Source organism: Candoia aspera, chromosome 10, assembly GCF_035149785.1.
Source record: "Candoia aspera isolate rCanAsp1 chromosome 10, rCanAsp1.hap2, whole genome shotgun sequence".
In the NCBI taxonomy this organism is placed as follows: domain Eukaryota; kingdom Metazoa; phylum Chordata; class Lepidosauria; order Squamata; family Boidae; genus Candoia; species Candoia aspera.
The window spans coordinates 19,333,307-19,355,537 of NC_086162.1; the positions used below are offsets into that span (position 1 = coordinate 19,333,307).

Genomic DNA, 22,231 nt, shown 5'->3' on the forward strand with positions numbered 1-22,231 from the left:
CCCACCGCACACTAAGCAAGCCACATTGGGTTTTAGCACATCGTGTGAACCCAGTCACTGGGCCCTAACAGTGCAAGCCTGTTGCTGACTCGTTTCTTCCCTTGCGAAATGCCATCTGGGTTCTCCTCGGAGATCGAAGGCGCGCCCTTTTCCTCCGCGCATCCAAACTATACGGCGCGCGTTTACATTCCCCCCCCCCCCGCAACAAATTTCGTCGCAACGAGCAAAACAACGCGCAGGACTCCCCACACAGAAGGGCGTACGGGAGACTCCCCCTTCCTGAAAGATCAACCCCCCCTCCCTTCTTAAAGGCCGATGCCCTTGAGCATACGCGCATGCGCCCTGGGGACCACAAGGAGGGAAGGAGGAAGCGAGAGTAGCCGATCGCGCTCGGCTGCTCCTGCCTCCCCGCCCTCCACGCTCGGCGTCTTCGCCTTCCTTCGGCCGCGGAACTGCTCCGCTGTCTCCCGCGATGTAAACACACAGGCGCCCCCACCGCCCCTGCCGCAACGTTCGATCGAGCCCCGCCGCGTTCCATCCGCCAGGCCGCGGCGTTCCATTCCCTTGGCACCCCTCCCCCTTCCCCCCGCCCCGGATCGTCGCAACGTTCTATCCCCTCCCCCTCTCGCTCCGTCTTGCTGCAACGTTCCATACGCCGCCCGCCCGCCCGCCCGCCGACGTTCCAAAGGCCGCGGACGTTCCATCGGCAGCCGCGCCGGCCGGGTCCGGCTTCTCGGGGCCTCGGCGTCGCCGTCCTGCTCCTCCCGCGGTTCCCACGCTCTCCCGACTCTTCCCCCTCACGTGTCCCGGGCTCCCAGCTGGGGAAGGAGGGAGGGAGAGAACCGCTCGCTCGCTCTTTCCTTCTCACATGACCCGAGTGTTTGTCCCCGTGATCAGCGCCTCGGCTCCCGTGTCTCCTCCGCGTCCCCTCTACCTCCATCCGGCGTGAGGTTTAAAACTCGTCCCCTCCTTCTCCCGCTTCCTCCCCCCCGCCCGTCCCCCTTGGGGCAAGCGGGGCGCCCCCTCCCTCTCCCTTCCCCCTCCCCCTCCCCTCTCCCCCCATGGACATGCTGGAGCCCGGTCTGGACACAGCCACCGCCTCCGCTGCTGCCAGGTAAGAGCCGAGCGAGCCCCCCCCGCCACCCCCGGCCGGATCCTCCTCGCCGCTTCCTTTCTTCGGCGGGGATCCCGGGTTTCCCGGCCTGCCGGGCCTACGGAGAGTGGGGGAGGGGAGAGGGAGCCCGCGACGATCCACCGCCTTGCCTGCTCCGGCGGCGGCGGCGGCCGGGGGAGAACAAAATGGAGGACACGGCAGAGCTTGGGCGATCTGCTCTCTCTGCCCCTGGGGGAGGAGAGGCGCTTCCAGGGGGGTCTCGGGGTCTTGAGAATTGGGAGCTGCAGGGCGAGGAAACAAAGCGGGGTCGGGGGAGCCGCGGGGATCCCCAGCGCTGGCGTCATTATGCCCAGCCGGGTCGGGTTCCTACCCCTCCCGCTTTCGAGGCGGGTTGGACTACAGCGCCCATCCGTTCCCGTGGCCGGAGGGGTCTGCGTGCCCCGAGGGAGAAGCGCCGCGTTGGGAACGGCTGCGGAGGACGCGGGTGGGGTGTCCCTCCCCGCTGCCTTCCCGACGTGGGAAATGTCCGGAGCGACCAGGAAAGGGGAAGAAAGACAAGGAGCCTCGGCTCGGGTGCCCAGGTTGCTGTCAGACGGAAAAGGGCAGCGATGGAGAGATTGGTTGGCTGCCCTGGGGGTGGGGGAGACAGCCCCGCATGGACCGCCCCCCTGTCAAGCAGGGAGGAGGGGCCCTAAGTGGGAAGGGGAGGCAGCATCCGGACCCCCAAGGGGCCCAGCGGGCAGAGGCTTTGCCTTGTTCTAGTCTCTCGTCAGGATTCACATTCTCGTTGGCTGACCTTGTGCCACCAGGATTCCTCCACCTGGCCTACCTCACAGGGTTGTTAGGCGGGTTGAAAGAGCAACCCCTGGGTTCTTCGCCCTCTGGCTAGAGCTGCTTGTGGGTACGCTGGAAGCCGGACAGGATAAATCAAGTAACAGTGGGGCAAGCAATTGCAAAAAGGAATTGCAAGAAGGAAGGACGGCTGGGTGAGAGGAAGAAAATTGGGAGGGGGAGGGGGGAGAGCCAGAGTGAAACCAATGGCCTGAACTGGCGGGGTGTGACGTGGGCTGAGTGCAGATCAGGCCCTTTGAAGTGGTACTCTTGTGTGGCTGTCTTCTTACACATCTGCAGTGTGTAAATGTGACCCGGCTGGTTTGTGCAATACACTTAACCTGGTTTTGCTTCAGATCACTGCTCCAGATCTGGGACAGAGAATCATACGCACATCACAGCAGAGCTGACAGATCGGCGAACAGGCCAGGTGCTACACCTCGAGCTGTCAGCTTTATTTATTAGACTTACATTTTGCTTTTCATTCAGGAGCTCAAGGCAGCTGTATAGTGTTTCCTCCCCCCCCCCCGCCAACAACAACGGCAACCCTGTGAGGTTGGCTGGGCTGAGAGAATGGCTGGAACCTGGATCTCCTCTGCTTCTAGTCATAGAGTATTTTAACTACTATGCTCCACTGCCTCTTTTAGCCATTACACTTTGCAGGATTGTGGTGAAAGCAGAATAAACTGGTAGAGCCAGGATCAGATACGCTGTGCAGAATTTCTTTGAAGGGGATGGATATGCTGAAATACTAAATAATTCAGCCTTGATCATTTATATACTTGCTCAATCACTAAAGGCGATTAGACATTGTATGAAGGTGAGCCAGTGAGTAGCTGTCCAATCCCCTGATACCATCCCTCAAAGAGACTAGTAAAGAATTTTTCTGGCTAGTAACTTGCAGGATAAATTGCAATGCTCAGAGCACTTTCTTCTGGGGAGCATGCTTTATCTCTCAACAGTTCTGGAGTTTTGCAGTCACATTGTCTCAGAAAGGTTGCGGCAGTGCAGAGTGAGAAAAATCTTCAAGCAGGGCTTCCATCTGTTGAAGATGCTCTGGATTTTGTACAGGTAGTCCTCAACTTACAGCCACAATTGCGACTGGAAGCTCTGTTGCTAAGCGAGGCAGTTGTTAAGTGAGTCACGCCCAATTTTATGACCTTTTTGCCACAGTCGTTAAGTGAATCAGTGCGGTGATTAAGTGAAGCCAGCTTCCGCCATTGACTTTGGTAGTTGGAAGCCGACTGGGAAGGTTGCAAATCGTGATCACATGACCCCCAGAACGCTACAACCATCATAAGTGTGAGCCAGTTGCCAAGTGCCTAACTTTGGATCATGTGACTGCAGGGACGCTGCAACAGTCATAAGTGCAAGGACGGGTCACAAGTCACTTATTTCAGCGTTGTCGTTAACTTTGAACAGTCACTAAACAAATGGTCATAAGTTGAGGACTACCTGCATATCAAACTAGGAAGGCCGCTTGAGCTAGTTTTGCTCTGAAAACTCCATCCAATTTGATGGTTCTTTTCAATCGCATTTCTTTTTCCACTTGACCCTCATTCATTCTGCCCCCGTTTGCCCTTTAATTATTTATCATCTTTCTCTTGCGCCTGGTTGGACTTAACCCTAGGCTGTTCCTGCCACTTCTCATATCTCTGCCCCAATTGATGTACTGTATTGGGGGAGGGGGAGGAAGTGGGGTAGGAACTAAAAAAAAATAAAAAAAACTGAATCTGATTTGACAAAAAGTAGAACAGGGACAAAGTAGAAGAGGCCATCTATTATTAGTACTTACTACTCAGCAGGTATTCTCCTGGTTGGATGGGGCCCATAACTGCCTCTGGATTAGAAAAAGGCAGTCAGGAAGTGAAATATCAGTAAATTAGATTTAGCTGGGAAAGGATGACAGTGAGCAAAGCTCACTTAACCTGGAATGGGGGGTACCCTTTCTCACTATGGAGCCCCCCTTTCCCTCTGCAGTAAAATTTGGGACTTAAGGCCATGGAAGCATGAATAGGAGGGGTACCAAAATCAGAAAAGACCTCCCCCTCCACTGAAAAAAGAAGTATCCATGCACAAGCGACGTTTGCACCAGTGCATTCAACTCATTACCAAAGGAGGTTTCTAGACCACTCTTGAACTAGGCAAATTCCTTGGATAACTTTTGTTGTTCTGCAAAAATGCTGTACAGGTTTCCAAATAAATAAACCCAGGGATTTCCAGATTGCAGTTGAAAAGGCAAGCATGGGGCAACCCCGGGTCTTTTGCTCATTGGGACAATTTATATGTTATTTTTCAAAGTGTAAGCCCTGCTTCTCCATGTCGGGGGGTGGGGGGGATATTTTCTTTTCCCCAAAGAAAAGGCTAGGAAATACAGATTGAACAAACAAATGAATGCAAGCTCTTGAGCATCTCTTTTCACCCTCTCTGTGGTATTTCCAGCACTGATGAGAGGTTCTGATGATACACCAGAACAGTGGTTTTCAAACTTGGCCACTTTAAGATGCCTGGACTTCAACTCCCAGAATCCTAGGAGTTGAAGTCCAGACATCTTAAAGTGGCCAAGTTTGAAAAACACTGGACTAGAAGGTAGGATGGGTGGGGATTAACTAGGTTTGTATGGGGTTTGGAGGCAGCAGCAAGTGCGCTTAAACTCAGAAGGAGCGGAGCAGAAGTGGAAACAAAGCACATAGGACGGATGGGGGAGTGGAACCTTTCGGAGGGTGACAGCTGAGGTTTTGGTGGGCCCGTCACAGCCTGTGTGTTGTGTAGCTCAGCCTCGCTCTTAGGAAGGCATAGAAAACGGTTGTTCCTGCTCATCCCATTAGAGCCAACGGGGCGGGCACGCTCCGGGTCCCATCTATTAAACAGTATCATCTGGCAAGGCCCAGGAAGCACGCCTCAGCACCTGCCCCCAGAACAGCATCCCGCCTGATATTTGTGGGGCTCTGACTCTGCTGGCTTTTATAAGTCCTTGAAGACCTCTGTGTTCCCTCTGGCATTGGGGCCTGGAGGTGGGCAAGCCCACTGCCCTGGTTTCATGATCAGAGTTGGGGTTGTCCCCCGCTGCCATGACAGGTAGTCTTCGCTTAACAACGGTAATTAGGACCAGAATTTCTGTTGCTAGGCAATGCGGTCATAAGCGCAATGTCGCGGGACCACATAGCTTAGCAATGGCAATCCTGGCAGTCCCCGTGGCTGTCGTTAAGTGAGGACCTCCTCACAACTTCCTGCCAGCTTCCAACAAGCAAAGTCAGTGGGGAAGCTGGCAGGAAGTTGCAAGTCTGAGGCGTCTCGCAAGTAGGCGGGTGGGTGGGTAAGTGGCTGCTGCTGCACAACGGATGCTGCCAGGTGAGGGAGGGTGCCCAGGCGGCCACAGTGGCACCATGCGAGCTCATCAGGGCCAGGGGTGACTGCTGCCAGACAGGGGAGGGTGTGCAGGGGGCCACACCAGGTGGGGGGATTCTGCAGACACATGCACACTACAGAGCATGAGATCCCGGGGTTTTGTACTCTGTAGCCGTGGGAGTGCAAGCGACTTATCAGAGTGACTTGCAACCTTCCCTGCCGGCTTCCCCATTGACTTTGTTTGTTGGAAGCCAGCAGGGAAGGTCGCAAGTGGTGATCGTGTGACTGAGGGATGCTGCAACCATTGTAAGTACAAGCTGGTTGCCAAGCGCCTGGATCGCGATCACGTGACTGCAGGGGTGCTTGGACAGTCAGAATTTCGAGGACCGGTTGTAAGTACCCGTCGTTCAGCACTGTCATAACTTCGGGCGGTCACTGAATGAGTAGTCGTTAATCAAGGACTACCTGTATGTCATTATTAATTGTTGTTTTTGTTTGCGTATTTAAATTGTGTTTGTTTACATGACTTCTATAGCCACCCATCTTGGGGCAAGGACTTAAACCAGTAATAGCAACAAAACAATCTAAATAACAAATGTTTGAGGTTGCAAAAATAATTCCATTTACAAAGAAAAGAATAATAAGCCAGTTAACTGTCAGAGCTCGTTCAGCCTCCTGACCCAAAAGCCTAGGAAACAGCTAGGCAGAAGACTTAACATGGTTGGGGCCATTCAGATCTCTGAAGAGAAGCTGTTTCATAGGGCAGGTGCTGCAACAGAGAAGGCACAACTGCTGCTGGGTCCAGCCAGATGGCGTTGCTTGATGGAAGGGGTCTGGACCATGCCCACTCAGTTTGGGTGGGGTGAGCAGAAGCAGTTGGAGACCCACGGTCCCTCAAATAGCCTGGTCCTTTGGTTTTGATCCTATGTACACCCCCAGAGTTGCCATTGTGAGATGGGCAGCTACATAAATTGATTAAATAAATAAATAAATTACTCACCCTTTGGGGACAGGCTGCCAGTGGACCTTGGCTCAAATTATCCAACTGAGAAAGAAGAACATTTAGCAGGAAAGGTGGCGGGTGGGGGGGAAACCATAACATCTCAGGTCCCTGACAGATTGCTTCTCAGGGTGTACGGCCCCTGAATGAGAAAAGGTTCTTCCAAGCCTATTTACGGGTTGTCCTCGACTTAACAACCGTTCATTTAGCGACCGTTCAAAGTTACAACGGGCCTGGAAAAGTGACTTGCAACTGATCCTCACACTTGTGACCATCACAGTGTCCCTGCAGTCACGTGATCAAAATTCAAGCACTTGGCAATCAGCATGTGTTTATGATGGTTGCAGTGTCCCAGGATCAGGTGATCACCATCTGCAACCTTCCCAAGCCAGCTTCTGACAAGCAAAGTCAGTGGGGGAAGCCAGATTCACTTTATGGCCACATGATTCACTTAACAGCCATAGTGATTCATTCAATGGCCATGGCAAAAAGGTTATAAAATCGGGCGTGAGTCACTTAACCGCCTTGCTTAGCGACAGAAGTTCTGGTCCCTATTGTCATAAGTCGAGGACTATCTGTAATTGGCTTTTTTGTTTACCATATATACTTGTAGATAAGCTGAGAATTTTAGGTGCCAAAATTTTAGGCTTATCCTCGAGTATATACAGTAATGTTTCATAAAACAACTTATATATCCCGTGTGTACTTGTGGATAAGCTGACCCTCGAATTTTTAACCAAAATACCCTGAAAAATGTGAGTTGGCTTATCCACAGGGGGCGCACTTTACATGGTGTATTGGTTAAAAATTCGAGGGTTGGCTCATCAGCAAGCATATGCAGTAACTGCCATCCCTTAGCGTGGGTGCCTTTGCTGCTGTGCGTGTCTGCAGCCTGGTCTGCAGCAATTGACCATCCTTATCACCCTGTGCCAGAGTGAAAGATTAAGATGGTTGGATGCTTTCCGGTGCTGTATGGCTGTTTCTAGTCTCTGGTGAAAGGGAAGGGATGCTGTTCTTGAACTTGGTGGCTGACATCAGCCCAGGCATTTCCTGCTTTCAGGAAAGTGGGCATGGGATACTGAGGTCCATGGGTTTCAGTAGGAAAAGGAAAGCTGCAACTGCAGCCTGCTGCAGAGGTGAGGCTTGCTTTGGGCACCCCCCTGGGGAGCAGTGGTGTATCACACCAAGCGGACCTCTTCAATCAGTGGGGCAAAAAGAATTACAATCCTCAGCTCCGGTCCATTAAATTCTGCATCAAGCAAACAGAATTCTGTAAGTAGGAGAAACCCGCACATGGTGGCGGCATCGTTGCAGTTGCTTGACACAACATTGTGTTATTGTGCAGTTTTGCACGTTGGGGTGGGGGGGTGCGTTCATGCTTTGCTGGCCCCAAGGGCTGGAGCCTCACTCAACTGGGCATCTTTTCAGCTCCTCTGCTCTTTCGAAGCTCTTGAGCAGACATTGGCTGGCCATCTGATTTGCACCCTATCTTTTGGGGAACTTATTTATCGTGAACTGTGAGCCTGGCCCGTACAGCATCTGTGTCGTGTGCCAAGAGCCCCATCTTCCGCTACCGAAGTCTTCCTGAGCAAATGAGCACTGGAGCTGGGAGCTAAAATTCTAAGTGTGCTGTGCTGCATTCCTGGATATCACAGTAGCAAACAAAAGTTGTTTTGCAGCTTCTGTGTTGTTGTTCTCACAAGGCAAATGATTACGAAACTGCTTAAAAGTAGGCAGTCATTGTGGGGGAGATTCTGTGCTGCCACAACTTTTCCATCTGCCTCTTTTTGGCCCTACAAGGGTTAATGTGGCCTCTGAGAGGGCTCTATCTATGCTTAATTGACAATTCCCCCCTCCCCCATATCTAGCAGGAAGGAAATAGAGTTTACACATTAAGAAGCTGAACTCTTTTTCTTCCTTTTGCGTTTCAGCCACGAGAAAGATCAAGAAAGCGAGGAGGGAGTTGAGCTACGGGAAGGTGAGGAGAAGCCCTGCGCTGGTCCAGAAATGCGCAAACATGCTGTGTCGGTGTGTTTCAGTCTTCTGCGTGGAGCGGGTTTCTGCAGCCAGGGGTCCCAAAGGGTACAAAATGTCTGGGAGCAAAGCTGTCTTGCAAAAGCCTTCTTCGGTCTGGGTCTAGTGGATCAAGCATGCAGATGTTTTTGCAGGCAGAATCGACATGCAGATGTTTTTGCAGGCAGAATTTAGCATGCAGATGTCTTTGCAGCCTATCACATGCAGGGTACAACATTCACTGTTGAACATTAATTTGAGAGAGGAGAATCCATCCATCTGCAAGGAAGACCATCCCTTGTCCCAAGGAAACCCAGAACCCCCCAGATATGACTAGACTACAACTCCCATCAGCACCAACCAGTGTGGCTTGTGGGAGTTGTAGCCCACCAGCCTTTGGAGAGCTCCAGATTCTGTCCCCTGTTAAATGTACAATGTGCCTTTCCTCCCAAGGCAGTCAAGCACAACATGTGCTAGGAGTTCTCCCTCTTCCTCCCCTGGTCCCACAACTCTATCGAGAAGATCAGTTTGAAAGGTAATAAGTGGTCCGCGTTTGCACAGTGTATGGTCACTCACTCAGTTCTCTGGAGTTCCAAAGTTGGCAGGGTGGCAACTATGCTGAGTTTCCTCCCTTCCAATTGGCTGTCATATCTGTACATCCCTGATAGAAGAGAATATGTACCAGAAGGCGTTACAGGTAGTCCTTGCTTAACAACCACAATTGGGACTGGAATGTAGGTTGCTAAGTGATGCAGTTGTTAAGCAAATCTGGACCCAATTTTATGATCATTTTTGCAGCAGTCATTAAGCGAATTGTGTAGTTCCCTATTGATTTTGCTTATTGGAAGCTGGCTGGGAAGGTTGAAAATGGTGATCTCATGACCGCAGGATGCTGCAGCCGTTGTAAACGTGTGACAGTTGCCAAGCACCTGAATCGCAATCATATGACTGTAGGGATGCCGCAGCGGTTGTGTGAGGAACAGTCGCAAGTCAGTTGTTTCAGCGCTGTCGTAATTCCGAACAGTCGCTAAAAGAATGGTCGTTAAGCAAGGACTACCTGTAAATACCAGTCCGGATCAGTCTGATGTAAATTTCAGAATGTTCAGTCCCGCTATGGCTGATAGTGAGATTTCCACCCTCAAGAGTCCCCCCATCACTCTTCTGCATTCACTGACACAAATACATGCCCTCTGAACCTGGCTTCCTATCTGTCAGGGATCTAGCATCCACTAGATATTGTTAAGCTGTCCAGGCCATTGGTCATAGCTGTCAACTGAAATTTCTCTCCTTTCTCCGCCAGGGGACGGCACAAATGCAGATGAACAGACAGCAGTGGCCATTGCCAGTGTCCAGCAAGCCGCCTTTGCAGACCATAATATTCAATACCAGTTCCGCACAGAGAACAATGGAGGACAGGTAATGTCCATGTTCGTAAGCTTGGATTTTGCTCTAGGGGCTTTGGACGGCACTCCAGCAATTAAAGACTGCCTGCGTTGCAATTCGAAGGCAGCGGGCAAACGCCTAAGTTATGGAAATCCTCTCCCATCTCAGTCTGATTCATTTCATTTTGCTCCAAAAAATACCGTTTTTCATTGTGGAAATGATTGACAGTTCTAGTCCCGCCTTAGGCATGGAAGTCAGCTGGGTGACGTTGGGCCAGTCCCTCTCTCTCAGCCCAAGAGCCAATCAGGCATGGATGAGAATTCTAGTCCCGCCTTAGGCATGGAAGCCGGCTGGGTGACCTTGGGCCAGTCCCTCTCTCTCAGCCCAAGAGCCAATCAGATGTGGATGAGAGTTCTAGTCCCGCCTTAGGCATGGAAGTCAGCTGGGTGACCTTGGGCCAGTCCCTCTCTCTCAGCCCAAGAGCCAATCAGGCGTGGATGAGAATTCTAGTCCCGCCTTAGGCATGGAAGCCGGCTGGGTGACCTTGGGCCAGTCCCTCTCTCTCAGCCCAACCCACCTCACAGGGTTGTTGTTGTGGGGAAAATAGGAGGAGGAAGGGGCATTGGGTATGTTCCCCATCTTGAGTTATTTATAAAAATAATAAAGGCAGGATAAATATAAATGGATGGATGGGTGAATGATCGATCCCATAGCAGGGTTTGATTGTTCGAGATCTCCAAGGGGGCTGAACGTTGCCTCATCCCTCCCCATCTTCATAAATCCCACTTCAGCCAGAAGAGTGATAACGGCTTCTGCTGTTTCTCCCAGGTGACATACAGAGTAGTTCAGGTGACGGACAGTCAGCTGGATGGACAAACGGATGCAACGGGGGCCGTTAGCGTGGTCTCGACCGCAGCTTTCACCAGTGGCCAGCAAGCTGTTGCTCAGGTGAGAAGTGGCTTGTCTCCAAAGTCTAGCCTTGGTATCATTATTATTTCTTCTGCTATTATTATATTGTTCCTTTATTGACCGTTAGTTACATGCCCCTAACAAAATGCTGAGTATGTTGACGGTAATAAATGCTTTAAAAAATAGATCAAGTAAGCATCTTGAGAGTGATAACAGCAATAATGAAACAGCAGTGTGCAAAATGAAGTGGCAAACTTACATAAGTAGGATGGATACTTAAGCACTGCGCCCACGAGGGTGTTGCGTGAAGGCTTCTAACCAGGATTCAGTTCTGTCGGCTTCTATGGAAGGAGGGGGAAAACAATCACTCTTTGCACTAAGGTTTTGCATGAACAAGTGATTCTGAACTAGCTCCATCTCCTTTGCCTTTTCAAAGTCATTGGGTGAGTTTTATCTTCAACGCCGAACAAAAGAAAAATTAATTATAAGCTTAACGTAAAGAATTTGAAACAAACGGCAAAAAGGTAAATAAGGTTTTGGTCTAAGAAAGTTATAAATGGATTAAGGGTTCCAAAATGTGGAATATTGACTTCCTGATTTTGGAATTAACTGTACAAAATAGCTTCTCGTGGGAAACAGACTTACTTTGGCTATCCTGGCTATTCTAAGCCATAACAAAGATAAGTGTCTTTATGGTTTTAGAAACTGGACACTAGAGGGGACTAAAGAATCTAAGTCGAAGGGGAAAAGAATACAAGCCTGTTCTTGATGTCAGTTAATACTGGGGCTTACAAAATGACACAAAATGTTACAATGTCAGAAACTTTTAAAGGAAATCTTTGAAGAATGGAGCCAGAAATTAGTAACTACAATATCAACACTGTCAGTAGTGATGTCTGCTTCTATAGAAACATGAATTTTGAAAAGGCAAAGGAGAAGGAACAAGTTTAGAATCACTTGTTCATGCAAAACTTTAGTGCAAAGAGTGATTTTTTTCTCCTCCTTCCAAAGAAGCTGGCAGAAAGCACACGACTGAACTCGGTGCATGCTTAAAACTGAAGGTGACATTTGCGGTGTCTTGTCTCCCAGGCCAGAAGAGATGCAATTTTAAATGCACATCTCGGGACTCTGAGAACATTGCTAATTGCTTCTCCTCTCAAAACAGTCCCAGTGCTTGCTCAGTTTATATTTGGTTTATTATATGCTTTTCAGTGTCAGATCTGATAGGAAAGCATCCCTTTGGGGAGATTTTGTCTGCAAGGATGCAGTTAATAAGTTGATGGTGACCCTTGTGCAGCGGCTTTGGGTCTGGTTGCCAAGCATGCTCTTCTCATGAGAAACCTCGTCTTCCTTCCTTCTAGCTCACCTCTGAGCATCAGCTATTTTTGGAAAAATGGATTTTAAACACCTACCACTCCCCCTAAAATATCTTGAAACAGTTGACAATCCGATTGGAAAAAAGTAATTAAACAACAGCAGGTTCAAGCAGAGCAGATAAATCCAACTTACTAAAAAATGGATGGGAAAGAACAGAAAAACAAATAATTTAAAATACATAAACCCCTTCTGCCATTTTTATAGCAGTTCTTGTTTGGGCTTTTTCTGGGAGACCCACAGAAGTAGATGGAGGTGACGGGTTTGTTACGCAAGTGCACCACCCATTTGCAAGTCCAGTTTGCAGCCTCAGAGCAGGTGGGATGAAATTCCAGGTTTTGGGAAGTTTACGGGGTTGAGGTGCCAGCAGCACCCCTTAAAAACACCTGCATGCTCCTGGCGAACAGTTCTGGCTGTCCCCAGTCAGCAGCCCAGCCTGGGGACTGTAATCCCAGAAAGATATACTCTGCCCCTATTTAAATACATTTCCTGAAAAATGTGCCTTCTGAAGTCAAATATACATCATGTGAAATTGTCACCTCCTTTAATCCAACCTTGTCACTAATTATTCTTCTTAATAAATGGGAAAATGCAATTCACATCTCCAGGGTGGCCTGCCCAGCATTTAATATTTCAGTGGTTCCATATTGTTGCTGAGAAAACTGCATGGCAGAGCCATAGAGCCATCCAGTCACCAGGAATTGAACCTGAGAATTGAAGGAGCTTTTATCTTTTCTTTTTTTAATCTGTTTGATTGTGTCTGATTCTCAGAGACTGCCTGGACAAGTCCCTGCATTTTTCTTTGCAAGGTTTTTCAGAAGTGGTTTGCCATTACCTCCTTCTTGGGGCTGAGAGAGAGTGACTGGCCCAAGGTCACCCAGCTGGCTTTGTGCGTAAGGTGGGACTAGAACTCTCATACCACGCCTGATTGGCTCTTGGGCTCAGAGAGAGGGACTGGCCCAAGGCCACCCAGCTGGCTTCATGCCCAAGGTGGGACTAGAACTCACAGTCTCCCGGTTTCTAGCCCAACGCCTTAACCACTACACCAAACTGGCTCCCTTTTATCTGTTACCTGTTCTTCAACACAAGAGGGCAGTGCATACCTTGGGTTCATCAGCAGATCTTCACTCAGTTTCCTCTCTCCTGTGCTTCTGTAAATCTGTTCCAGGACCACGTATTGATTTCATACTCTGCATGAAATCTTGATTTAATTGAGTGTTCCTAATGTTTCGTTCCCAGCTATTCCCTAGTCAGCATGAGTAAAAGTCAGGGTTTTATTTCCTGCGCCAGTCCTCCGGCGCAAGAGTGTCAAAAGTCTTCCCTTGCTCTTCATCCATTATTTATCTTTCTCTTGGGTTGGGTTGGTTTTTGCTGTCAGAGACCCACCAATGCATCCCTTTCTGTTTCCAGGCTGTGATTCAGAACCCTTTCAGTAATGGCGGGAGCCCAGCCACGGATGCTGTCAGTGGCGAAGCCCGCTTCGCATACTTCCCTGCCTCCACGGTGGGGGATGCCACGGCAGTATCTGTGCAGACAACTGATCAATCGCTGACACAAGCTGGAGGTAGGAAATCAGGGACCTCAGAAAGCTGTTCCAGGTGCCTTGGTGGACTCCCACTTGTCTTGAACTACCACCCCTAGAATCCCCAGTCACTGACTATTATCTCTGGAGCTGATGGGAGTTGAAATCACAATTCCCAGGAGGGCACAGATCGCCCACTCTGCCAGTCTCTTTGCTACTATTGCCAAGGGTAGTCTTCTACATCTGGGTGGCTTTCAGTGTGAATTTCAGTACCGGCCACATTCCTTGGGAAGGCGGGATGTTGGAAGTCCCCAGTCCTGGAGAGCACTGAAGCTGGGAGAAGCTGAACTCCATCTTGGGGCAAAGTCAAAGTTGCAGAATAATCTGCAGACTCAAACCTTTTTCTGGAGTAGTTCTGCAGTTAAAGAAGTCTATGTGTTCCTAGTACACAAAAGGCGGGGGGGGGGGCGGGTGTCAGAAAGTGTCATTCCTTTTCTAGATGGTTTTTCTTACTTGGCATTCCTTCCGCTGTTTGAACACCTCTTGCTGAATTACACAAGCTCAGTAAACAAGGAAAGATTAAAAAGGCATAGCGCATGCTATTCATACAAAGCCTTGGTTTATTTTTTATTTATTTTTACAAGCTGGGTATTGCAACTTTTGAAGAGAAAGGAAAAAGCGTGCTGACACGAATGCACGTTTTAAAGTGGGAAAAAAAATATAGCTACAGATGATGAGGATGGTGGTGATGAGGATAACAGCAATAAAATGTGGGCAGACAATCGGCAAATCTCTAATAACCAGCAGATCTAAAATACCATATGGCTAATATATTCTAATACATGATTAACCACTGAACATACTATAAGATATTTCATACTCAGTTTCTAGCCAAAACATGTCTCTATTGGACTTCAAAAATATTTGGTTAACGCCATTCAATTTGGTAAGAGGAAAAAAGAAAAACTATAAATAATAAACAAGGCCTTAAGAGAATACTCTAGATAATAAGTAAATGATATGTCAAATTGAAATATAAAGTCTATTTGTATAAAGTTGATACGCATAGATAAAAATGACTGCACCTTCCTTTGACTTTCGGTGGGACTCATAGCAACTCCGTGGACAATGTCACCAAGTTTTCTTGGCCACCAGATACAGAAATAGTTGTCCATTGCCTTCTTCCAGAATGTTGTTTCAACTTTCCAGGCTAGTCCATAGTCCTGGAATTTCCTGGTGTCTTCAGTCCAAAAGCTAACTAAGTGGCATCCTGTTTAGCTTATCAAAATTAGCCAAGACTGTTAGGTGCTGCTAGCTAGCTAGGTATTCATAGTTATATTGTATGTAAAAGGAGTCAAAACTGTATTGATCAAAGGATACACAGTGCCACAGGTTGAAACTGTGATCAACAAAATCAGCTGTGTTTATGTGACAGGCTCTGCCCAGACAAATAAATCATCTGACTTGGGCTGATGGACACAACATGTTGAGATTGTGGGTGTGTCCCAGAAGTCACTAAATTGTAAACTGTCCAAGCTCAGTCTAGCATCTTATGTGGACCTGGCCCATAGATGTCAGTATTAAGTTTAGTTCATGGTTTCTAAAATGAACACCTAAGACCCACTTTTTTTTTTTTTTGCAAACCAGTGAAGATTCTGCCTGAGAAAGTGGTTCAAAAGTTAGTTAGACAGACAGGCAGATAAAAATAGCCTGTAGAAATCCATGAGTTTGGTATTGCCGGGCTTAGGGTATAATCCTATCCATTCCCTGAAATAGAATTTTTTGCAGGGGGTGGGCAGGCAGAAGAGCTAAAGGAACAGCCAGTGAGGACAGAACATGCTCAGCAGCTGCACTTCGGATATAATGTGAGAAAAGGGAAGAAAATTGGGAACATGGGCAGGTGGACAGAAAGGAATAGCTAAGACTTTTCATGCAAGCATTTCGCACTGCAACATTTTCTTGCAGACATCCCCACTCCCTTTTTATTTTTTTTTATTTATTTGGTGCCCTAACTTCTTTCCCATGTTGCTCCCTCAGGTCAGTTCTACGTGATGATGACGCCCCAAGACGTGTTGCAGACAGGAACACAACGTACTATCGCTCCCCGCACCCATCCCTATTCCCCGTATGTAAAGCTTTGGGCACGAACAGTTATTGAAGTTGCACCGGGGTCTTGATTGCAGCAAATTCTGTAGACAAGGAAATTCCAGGCATTCTACAGTGTGGTTGGGGAAAAGGGGGAGGGGGGCGAGCAGGAAGAAGCACAGCAGGTGGGCCACAAGCAGGTCATGCTGTGCTGATGTCGGGGAGGAGAGAAGGCAGGTGAATTGGTATGCCAGAATGTAACAGGATGTAGATAAGGAAGGAAGTATCAGACCATTATGGGGGCCTTGTAGAAGAGAGCCCTGAGAATGGGGGAAGCATGAGAAAGAAAGTCAAACACCCCCCCCCCGAACAATGTTGAATATAAAATGGGACTGTCAGCCTTCCCAGGTAGACCAGACAGGAAACACAACCAAATGAGCTAATTCTACTTTATTGTAAGGCTACATTGACAAAATCTTGCAAGTCTGAAAGTACAATTCTCCCCCCGCCACCCAGCCTCTTTTATAGCCCAAGGAACTAGGGAGGGTTTCTTCTGAGCCTCTTGCCCCACCCATTATCCAGCTGCGGGCTATGCCCTCTCTTATCTGACCGTTCCCTAAGCAGCATCTCTGGGCCCAGTCTCTCTAGGTCATTCCCACATACTATTACAGGGACAGAAAGAAATGTGAACAGGCTTTCATGATTTTGTTATTCTACATTATTACAATAAAGATCAGTCCTGGAATCCATGCCGTACCTGTTTCTTGACCTGGTCTATCTCCAAGGGCTGACTTCAGTCTTGGAAGTCTCTCTAAAATTTGAGGGAGGGGGGAGACATGTATTTCAGAATCGTTACACAATTATTGTTACACAACTATTTCTGTCTCCTCCCAGAAATTAATGCGAACATTCCTTTTTCTTCCAATTTCTTTTTTTAATTATTTTTTTTAAACATGTTTGAGAAAGGAAAAAAGAAAAAAGGAGATATAAATCATTTCCCAAAATTGTTGAGCTTTGCAACATTAGCACCAAATAATGGAGAAAGGATCCTCCCTGATCGTTGCATTTCTAACAGTTTTTAGAAAAACTTCCCCTTTCAGCAATCAACACTGGATTAATTCTCCTTTCCCTTCCAATTCAGAATGCCTGCAAGGGGCAAGCTGCCCCCCATTTCTCAGTTCTTAGGTGTGCCTACCTGTGCTGAAAGAAGAGTTGGCTGAGATTTGACATCTTTAACGTCACCTTTTATAATAATAGAATACGTTCTGTCAGTCCTAAGATGGGAACAGGATTTCTGTAAGCTCCTCTCTCATTCTGATTTGTTCATGTTGTTCCCTTCAAACACTAGGAAAATGGACGGGACACGAACACCCCGAGATGAGAGGCGAAGAGCTCAGCACAACGAAGGTAGGCAGGCAGCCAAGCTGGATGAACTGTCTCCAGTCTCTTTTTTGAAAAAATACTGTGTCCTAATCAGATGAGGAAGGACTGTGTTGCTGTAAAACATGATTAGAAAGACCAATTTCTTTCCCTTCTTCCAATTCTTCTAAATTGGCAAAGGAAGAAAGCTCTCCAGATATTGAACTCCAGTACCTGTCCAGTGATGAAGAATGCTGGGAACTGTAGTTCAGCAACATCTGATGCAGGGTTTCTCAACCAGGGTTCCGTGGAACCCTAGGGTTCCATGAGAGGTCACTAGGGGTTCCCTAGGAGATCACGATTCATTTAAAACATTATTTCAAATTTCGGCAACCTCACATTAAAGAGGTAAGTTTCATTCTTTATTTTTCGTTTAAGAACACTGTTAATGCATCTAGACAGGCCTACCCATGAAACGAACATAGTAATTTTGGAACTTCTGACCCATATTTGAGCCTGGATGTGCCGGGGTTCCCCGAGGCCTGAAAAATATTTCAAGGGTTCCTTCAGGGTCAAAAGGCTGAGAAAGGCCGATCTGATGGAGCACGTGTTGCCCAGATTAGATCAAACCTTCAATTTCTGATCTGTATGACTGTGTAATTGTATGTGTGCCTGTTTCTTCTCTTCCAAAGCCAGTCATGCCATCCCTCCACGTGTTATTGTCAAACAAGCTGCCATATTTGATCCGTGTCTTGTTTCTTTTTTCTAGTTGAACGGAGGAGGCGGGACAAGATCAACAATTGGATCGTACAGCTGTCAAAAATCATTCCAGACTGCAATACAGACAACAGCAAGACAGGGGCGGTGAGGGCAGTTACTTGGGGGGTGGGTAACTCAGGAGGAACAATGTTTTGCTGTGGGGAAGAGATATTAGGCTTCTCTCATGAGGAGATACCCCTGATCATCCTTCCGTGGCTCCAGTAATGCTGGAGGCCTTCCCTGATTGGTTTTCCCAGATGAATTTTCCCTGATTGTTTATCTTGTTTAATTTGTTTTTTCGCGTTACATCCATGCTGTCCTGCTTGTAGATGGCACTCAGAGTAATTGTAGCCACAAGTGCTGTTGGGGTCAGGTTAGACCTTGTGGAAACATCCTCTCCTGCTAGAGTATGGAGTTGTGGGGCCATTGCTTGTCCTCAATTATCACCTTTGCTCTAGCTGTGGATTGGACTTCCTGCTGAAGATGATGAGAAGTTACAATCCAATATTGGGGGGGTGGTAATCAGGGAGAAAGTTGGCATCTCCCTTTCTGTCACTGTAGTTTTGATAGTAACAGCTATACCAAATAATTCTGGGCTTGAAATTCCAAACTGTTGGCATCTTTGAGGTAGCAGAGACTACAGGAATTCTGGTGTGGAACCCTTAAAAGTACCACCACTGGATCTGGACCTTTCCCTGCGACCTCTAATTGCCCCATTGAACAGGCAGGCTGACTACTGGCTAGTTCCAGTGGTGGTAGCAATGGGGACCTACCTTTGCGGGCTTCTCAAATAGCTTACCTGCAGAGTTGGGAGGCTGTGGTCCCACTTATTTTCCCAAGCCTGCTTATCCATCTCTGTTGGGGATCTGATGGGGGATAGATAATTTCAGCAACACAGTAGAAGGAAGAAGGCATGAACATGAGCTGTAATTTGTATATTGTAAATTGTAATTTGTATCACCTGCACAATCGTAATTGAGAGTTCCTGCTTGAAGAGTTTCAGAGTCTTGCAGACCTTTATTCCTGGTGATTTCTCCTTAGCTGAGAAGAACCCCACAAGAATCCTCTCTTGCACTTGAGAAATCTCAGAGTTATAGCTGTTTTGTGGCCATAGCTAGCCAGTTTTGGCTAAACTTGAGAAGCTAAGCAGGTTGGACCTCTTAGTACTTGAATGGGAGGCCACCAGGCTCATAGGTGGTCCTAAAGCTCTGGGAAGTGGAGGGGGAAAAAAAAAACAACCTCAAGCATCTTGGGAGAAGTCTATGATGAACCATTTCTTTGTTGTTTTCAAGGAAACAACATAGACCCATCCATGAAGTCACCAGGGGTTGAGGTTGACTCAAAGACACTCTGTTTTTGTTAGTGCTTAATGCTTATCATTTCACTGTAATAGCAAGTTCTATCAGTTCAAATAAATGAATAAACATTTTAGCCAGCCCCAAATAAACAAATCCCATCCTAAAACCAGAGCCAGTTGATCCTGGGATGTCTGAAGCCGCGCAAAGGAGGATGGGAGCTTAGAGAAGGCCGGTGATCTTATAGAAGCCTTGAAGATCGCTCACATTCAAGGCGAGGCAGAGGGGAAAGGAGTCGCTCAGCTGAGGAGCTGTTCTTTGTTTCTTTCTTTTAGAGCAAAGGGGGCATCCTCTCCAAAGCCTGCGACTACATCCGGGAGCTGCGCCAGACGAACCAGCGCATGCAGGAGACGTTCAAAGAAGCCGAGAGGCTTCAAATGGACAATGACTTGTTACGGCAACAGGTAGCTCAGCCCAGAGTCCACGTTCCTCCTCCCTTGCTTTGGAACAGGGCTTTGGATTCTGGGCAGCCACGAAACACAGTAGCCATATTAGCAAGCTGCGATTTGGTGCAGAAGTCAGGCTGTGGAAATCGGAGCATGCTTTAGTGACCTCTTCCAGTCCACGTGGCCTCAAAGCAAGAGTGCTGCTGTGGCAAAGTGCAGATTCAGCCATTGCGGTTCAACAGTATCTCAGAACAAGAGTGGATGGAGAGTAACAGTTTGCATTTAACTTTTACTACAGTCATTGATAAACAGGATTGTCTCGTCCTAAGTCCCTATCTGTAGTGGAAAGGCAAAAGGGGACTTTCCAAACGAAACTTTGGAACCGATCAGAGGAACCCCCTTTGCTTTTACGAAGAGTGTGTGTGCGTTGGTGCGTTTACTTGTATATAGCTGTGTCTTTGTGTGTTTGCAAGTATAAAATAAACAGAGTAACCCCCAACAGAAGAGAATCTCTGTAGCTCAGGGTTGAACTGTGGAGCGCTTGGAGCTCTCCGAGGTCGGTGGCTGGCTTGCAGACGTTTTGTGGCCCGACTAGGTGACATCTTCTAGCACTGAAGATGTTGCCTAGTCAGGCCACGAAATGTCTGCAAGCCAGCCACCGACCTCGGAGAGCTCCAAGCGCTCCACAGAGTAAACCCCTTTGCTTTTACAAAATGTGTGTGTCTGCCCATGTGCCTGCCCGAGTGTGTTCATTTGCACAGCTGTGCATGAGGGGATTTTTGTACCCTCTGTTCCCGCTGAAACTGATAAAAGAATCGCCCAGTTGCGACCAGTTTTTACCCCCTTTCATTTCAGTGGGGCTTTAGCGAACCTTGTTTAATTCGAACCTGGTTCTGGTCCTTGCTTTGAGAGAACAGTCTTCAACCCGTGCACCTTTTTGCAGGCGCCCCCCGCCCCCGCATTTCCTTAGTCGTCGCTTAGAAAACTGCTGGTTTTCCCCAGTTTGGTAAACTGTCCCTTTCTTCTCTTCCTTTCCTCTCCCCCCTCTCCCCCCCCTCCTTCCACAACAGGTCGAGCAGCTGAAGAACGAAAACGCCCTGTTGAGAGCACAGCTTCAACAACACGGAATTGAAATTGTGGGGGACAACCCAGGGCAGTAGCCCACCCACCCCCGCCCCCCGGCCTTTGCCACTGCCTACATGCCGAATCTCAGCCTCCAGTTCTTCTGGGCCTTTTTTGTAAAGCGAACCCTCTCCTCCCTGCGGCATTCCCACCCCGAAACCATGGCCTCTGAATGAACCTTGCCTCCCTGCTTTGCGTTTGAGGGTGGGGATGGGGGGGTGGCAGTGGAGAGAGGGGAATTGGGGGCTTTTCCACACCAAGTCTTGCTACTGCTCTGGAAGATGGTGTCCAGCTTCCTCCCCACCACGCACACCCTTCTCCCCTTCTCCTTTCGTTCCTTTCCCTAGGACGTATTAAGGTTAAACAGACAAAATCCTGCATTTTTTTATAATAGATTTTTAACACGGGTTAGCGGATTTCCCTCACCCTATCCTGTGTGGGATCTTGGGGAGGGGGGGGCGGGTGGAGGATGCACACCCTTCATTGAGCTTGGCTGTTTAAAAGGAAAAAAAAACCTGCTAGATTCTGTCTTTACTTTTGACTCTTCTCTGCATTTCAGCATCTTGCTCCCGGCAGGCTGTCCCTTTTGGTTGCGACTGTGACGGGGGGGGTGGGCAGGGGGGAGCTCGGTTTCTCAGGTACGCCTGGCGAAAGGGCGGCGGGTCAGCTCAGCCCCCCCACGCATGAGTCCACCAGTTATTTTTAACATGACCCGTAGATGGGGTGCCCCCCCCCCCGTTCCACAGTGGGGTTAGAAACGGAAAAACTGAGCGTGTGCTGATAGACAACGTTTGCGTTTTCAGGCAAGACACGTTCCTTTTTATCCCTAGCGAACCCCATCACAGTTCCTGGGGGCTTAACTTGCAATCAAGCCAATGGAATTTTAGCTGCATTTTGTCATGGAGCAAACGAGGAGGATGGCAGATTTCTGCCTTTTGGCTCCGTCCTCTTAAACCACTCAGCTACCCGATCATTGTTCTGTGTTCTTTTCTTTCCCTTTTTTTAAGGCACAGGGGAATATCATCCTGAAATCTTCAGTCTCCTCCCTTCCTCTCTCTCTCTCCCCCCCCCCCCTTTCTTGTAAGTAATCTTTATTTTATTAGTTTAAAAGCGCGTTTGTATAGAGGTACGGTGTTTGTATGATAGCTGAAACCCGGGTTGTTAGGAAAGGCAATAGTGGTGGATCGAGTGACAACAGGGTTGCTTTTTTTGTGTGTGTTTTTTGATATTATATAATTTTTTAATTAAACTTCAGCAGTGTTTTAGGATTTCAGGTTTAAAAAAAAATCAGGAGATGAGGTTTTTTTTAAAAAAAAGGAAATCTCTATTTTGTGTCCTTCCCTTCTACCCACTTCTGAACAGAATTTTTTTTTAAAAAAACAGAGAAACAATAAATGATTCCTAAAATGGTAAAATACTATTGTAATAGCAATTAACTTAGACCTGATTTTTTTTAAAAAAAATATCTATATATACCAGCTACCCGCCCCTTCCAAAAAGAAAAAGAAAGGGGAAAAAAATAAGGTTGCAACCGGATTTGTGGTCACGATTTGTACTGTTTGATCCTGTCCGCATCCCCGTGAATATGAGGAGGAAAAACCAAGTTAAATCAAGCAGGAAAAAAAAGCATATGGTATATATAAATATATATATTAAAAAAAAAGATTAATG

The 22,231-nt window shown here is 47.9% G+C and overlaps 1 protein-coding gene across 1 annotated transcript; it reads left to right on the forward strand.

Moving 5' to 3' along the window:
* Positions 1 to 669: 669 nt before the first annotated feature.
* On the forward strand, positions 670 to 21,975 carry USF2 (upstream transcription factor 2, c-fos interacting). The gene is made up of 10 exons (XM_063311842.1): positions 670 to 1,114; positions 8,225 to 8,271; positions 9,607 to 9,722; positions 10,518 to 10,637; positions 13,383 to 13,536; positions 15,532 to 15,619; positions 16,928 to 16,986; positions 17,708 to 17,802; positions 19,328 to 19,456; positions 20,509 to 21,975. The coding sequence occupies exons 1-10, from the start codon at positions 1,062 to 1,064 to the stop codon at positions 20,596 to 20,598; spliced, it is 951 nt and encodes a 316-aa protein (XP_063167912.1). The 5' UTR covers positions 670 to 1,061; the 3' UTR covers positions 20,599 to 21,975.
* Positions 21,976 to 22,231: the final 256 nt, after the last annotated feature.

Bases quoted from the DNA above. Each gene is read 5' to 3' on its own strand.
- USF2 (XM_063311842.1), top strand. From the start codon at position 1,062: ATGGACATGCTGGAGCCCGGTCTGGACACAGCCACCGCCTCCGCTGCT. The intron at 10,638-13,382 runs GTGAGAAGTGGC...TTCTGTTTCCAG, and splicing joins GCCAGCAAGCTGTTGCTCAG to GCTGTGATTCAGAACCCTTT. The intron at 16,987-17,707 runs GTAGGCAGGCAG...TCTTTTTTCTAG, and splicing joins AAGAGCTCAGCACAACGAAG to TTGAACGGAGGAGGCGGGAC.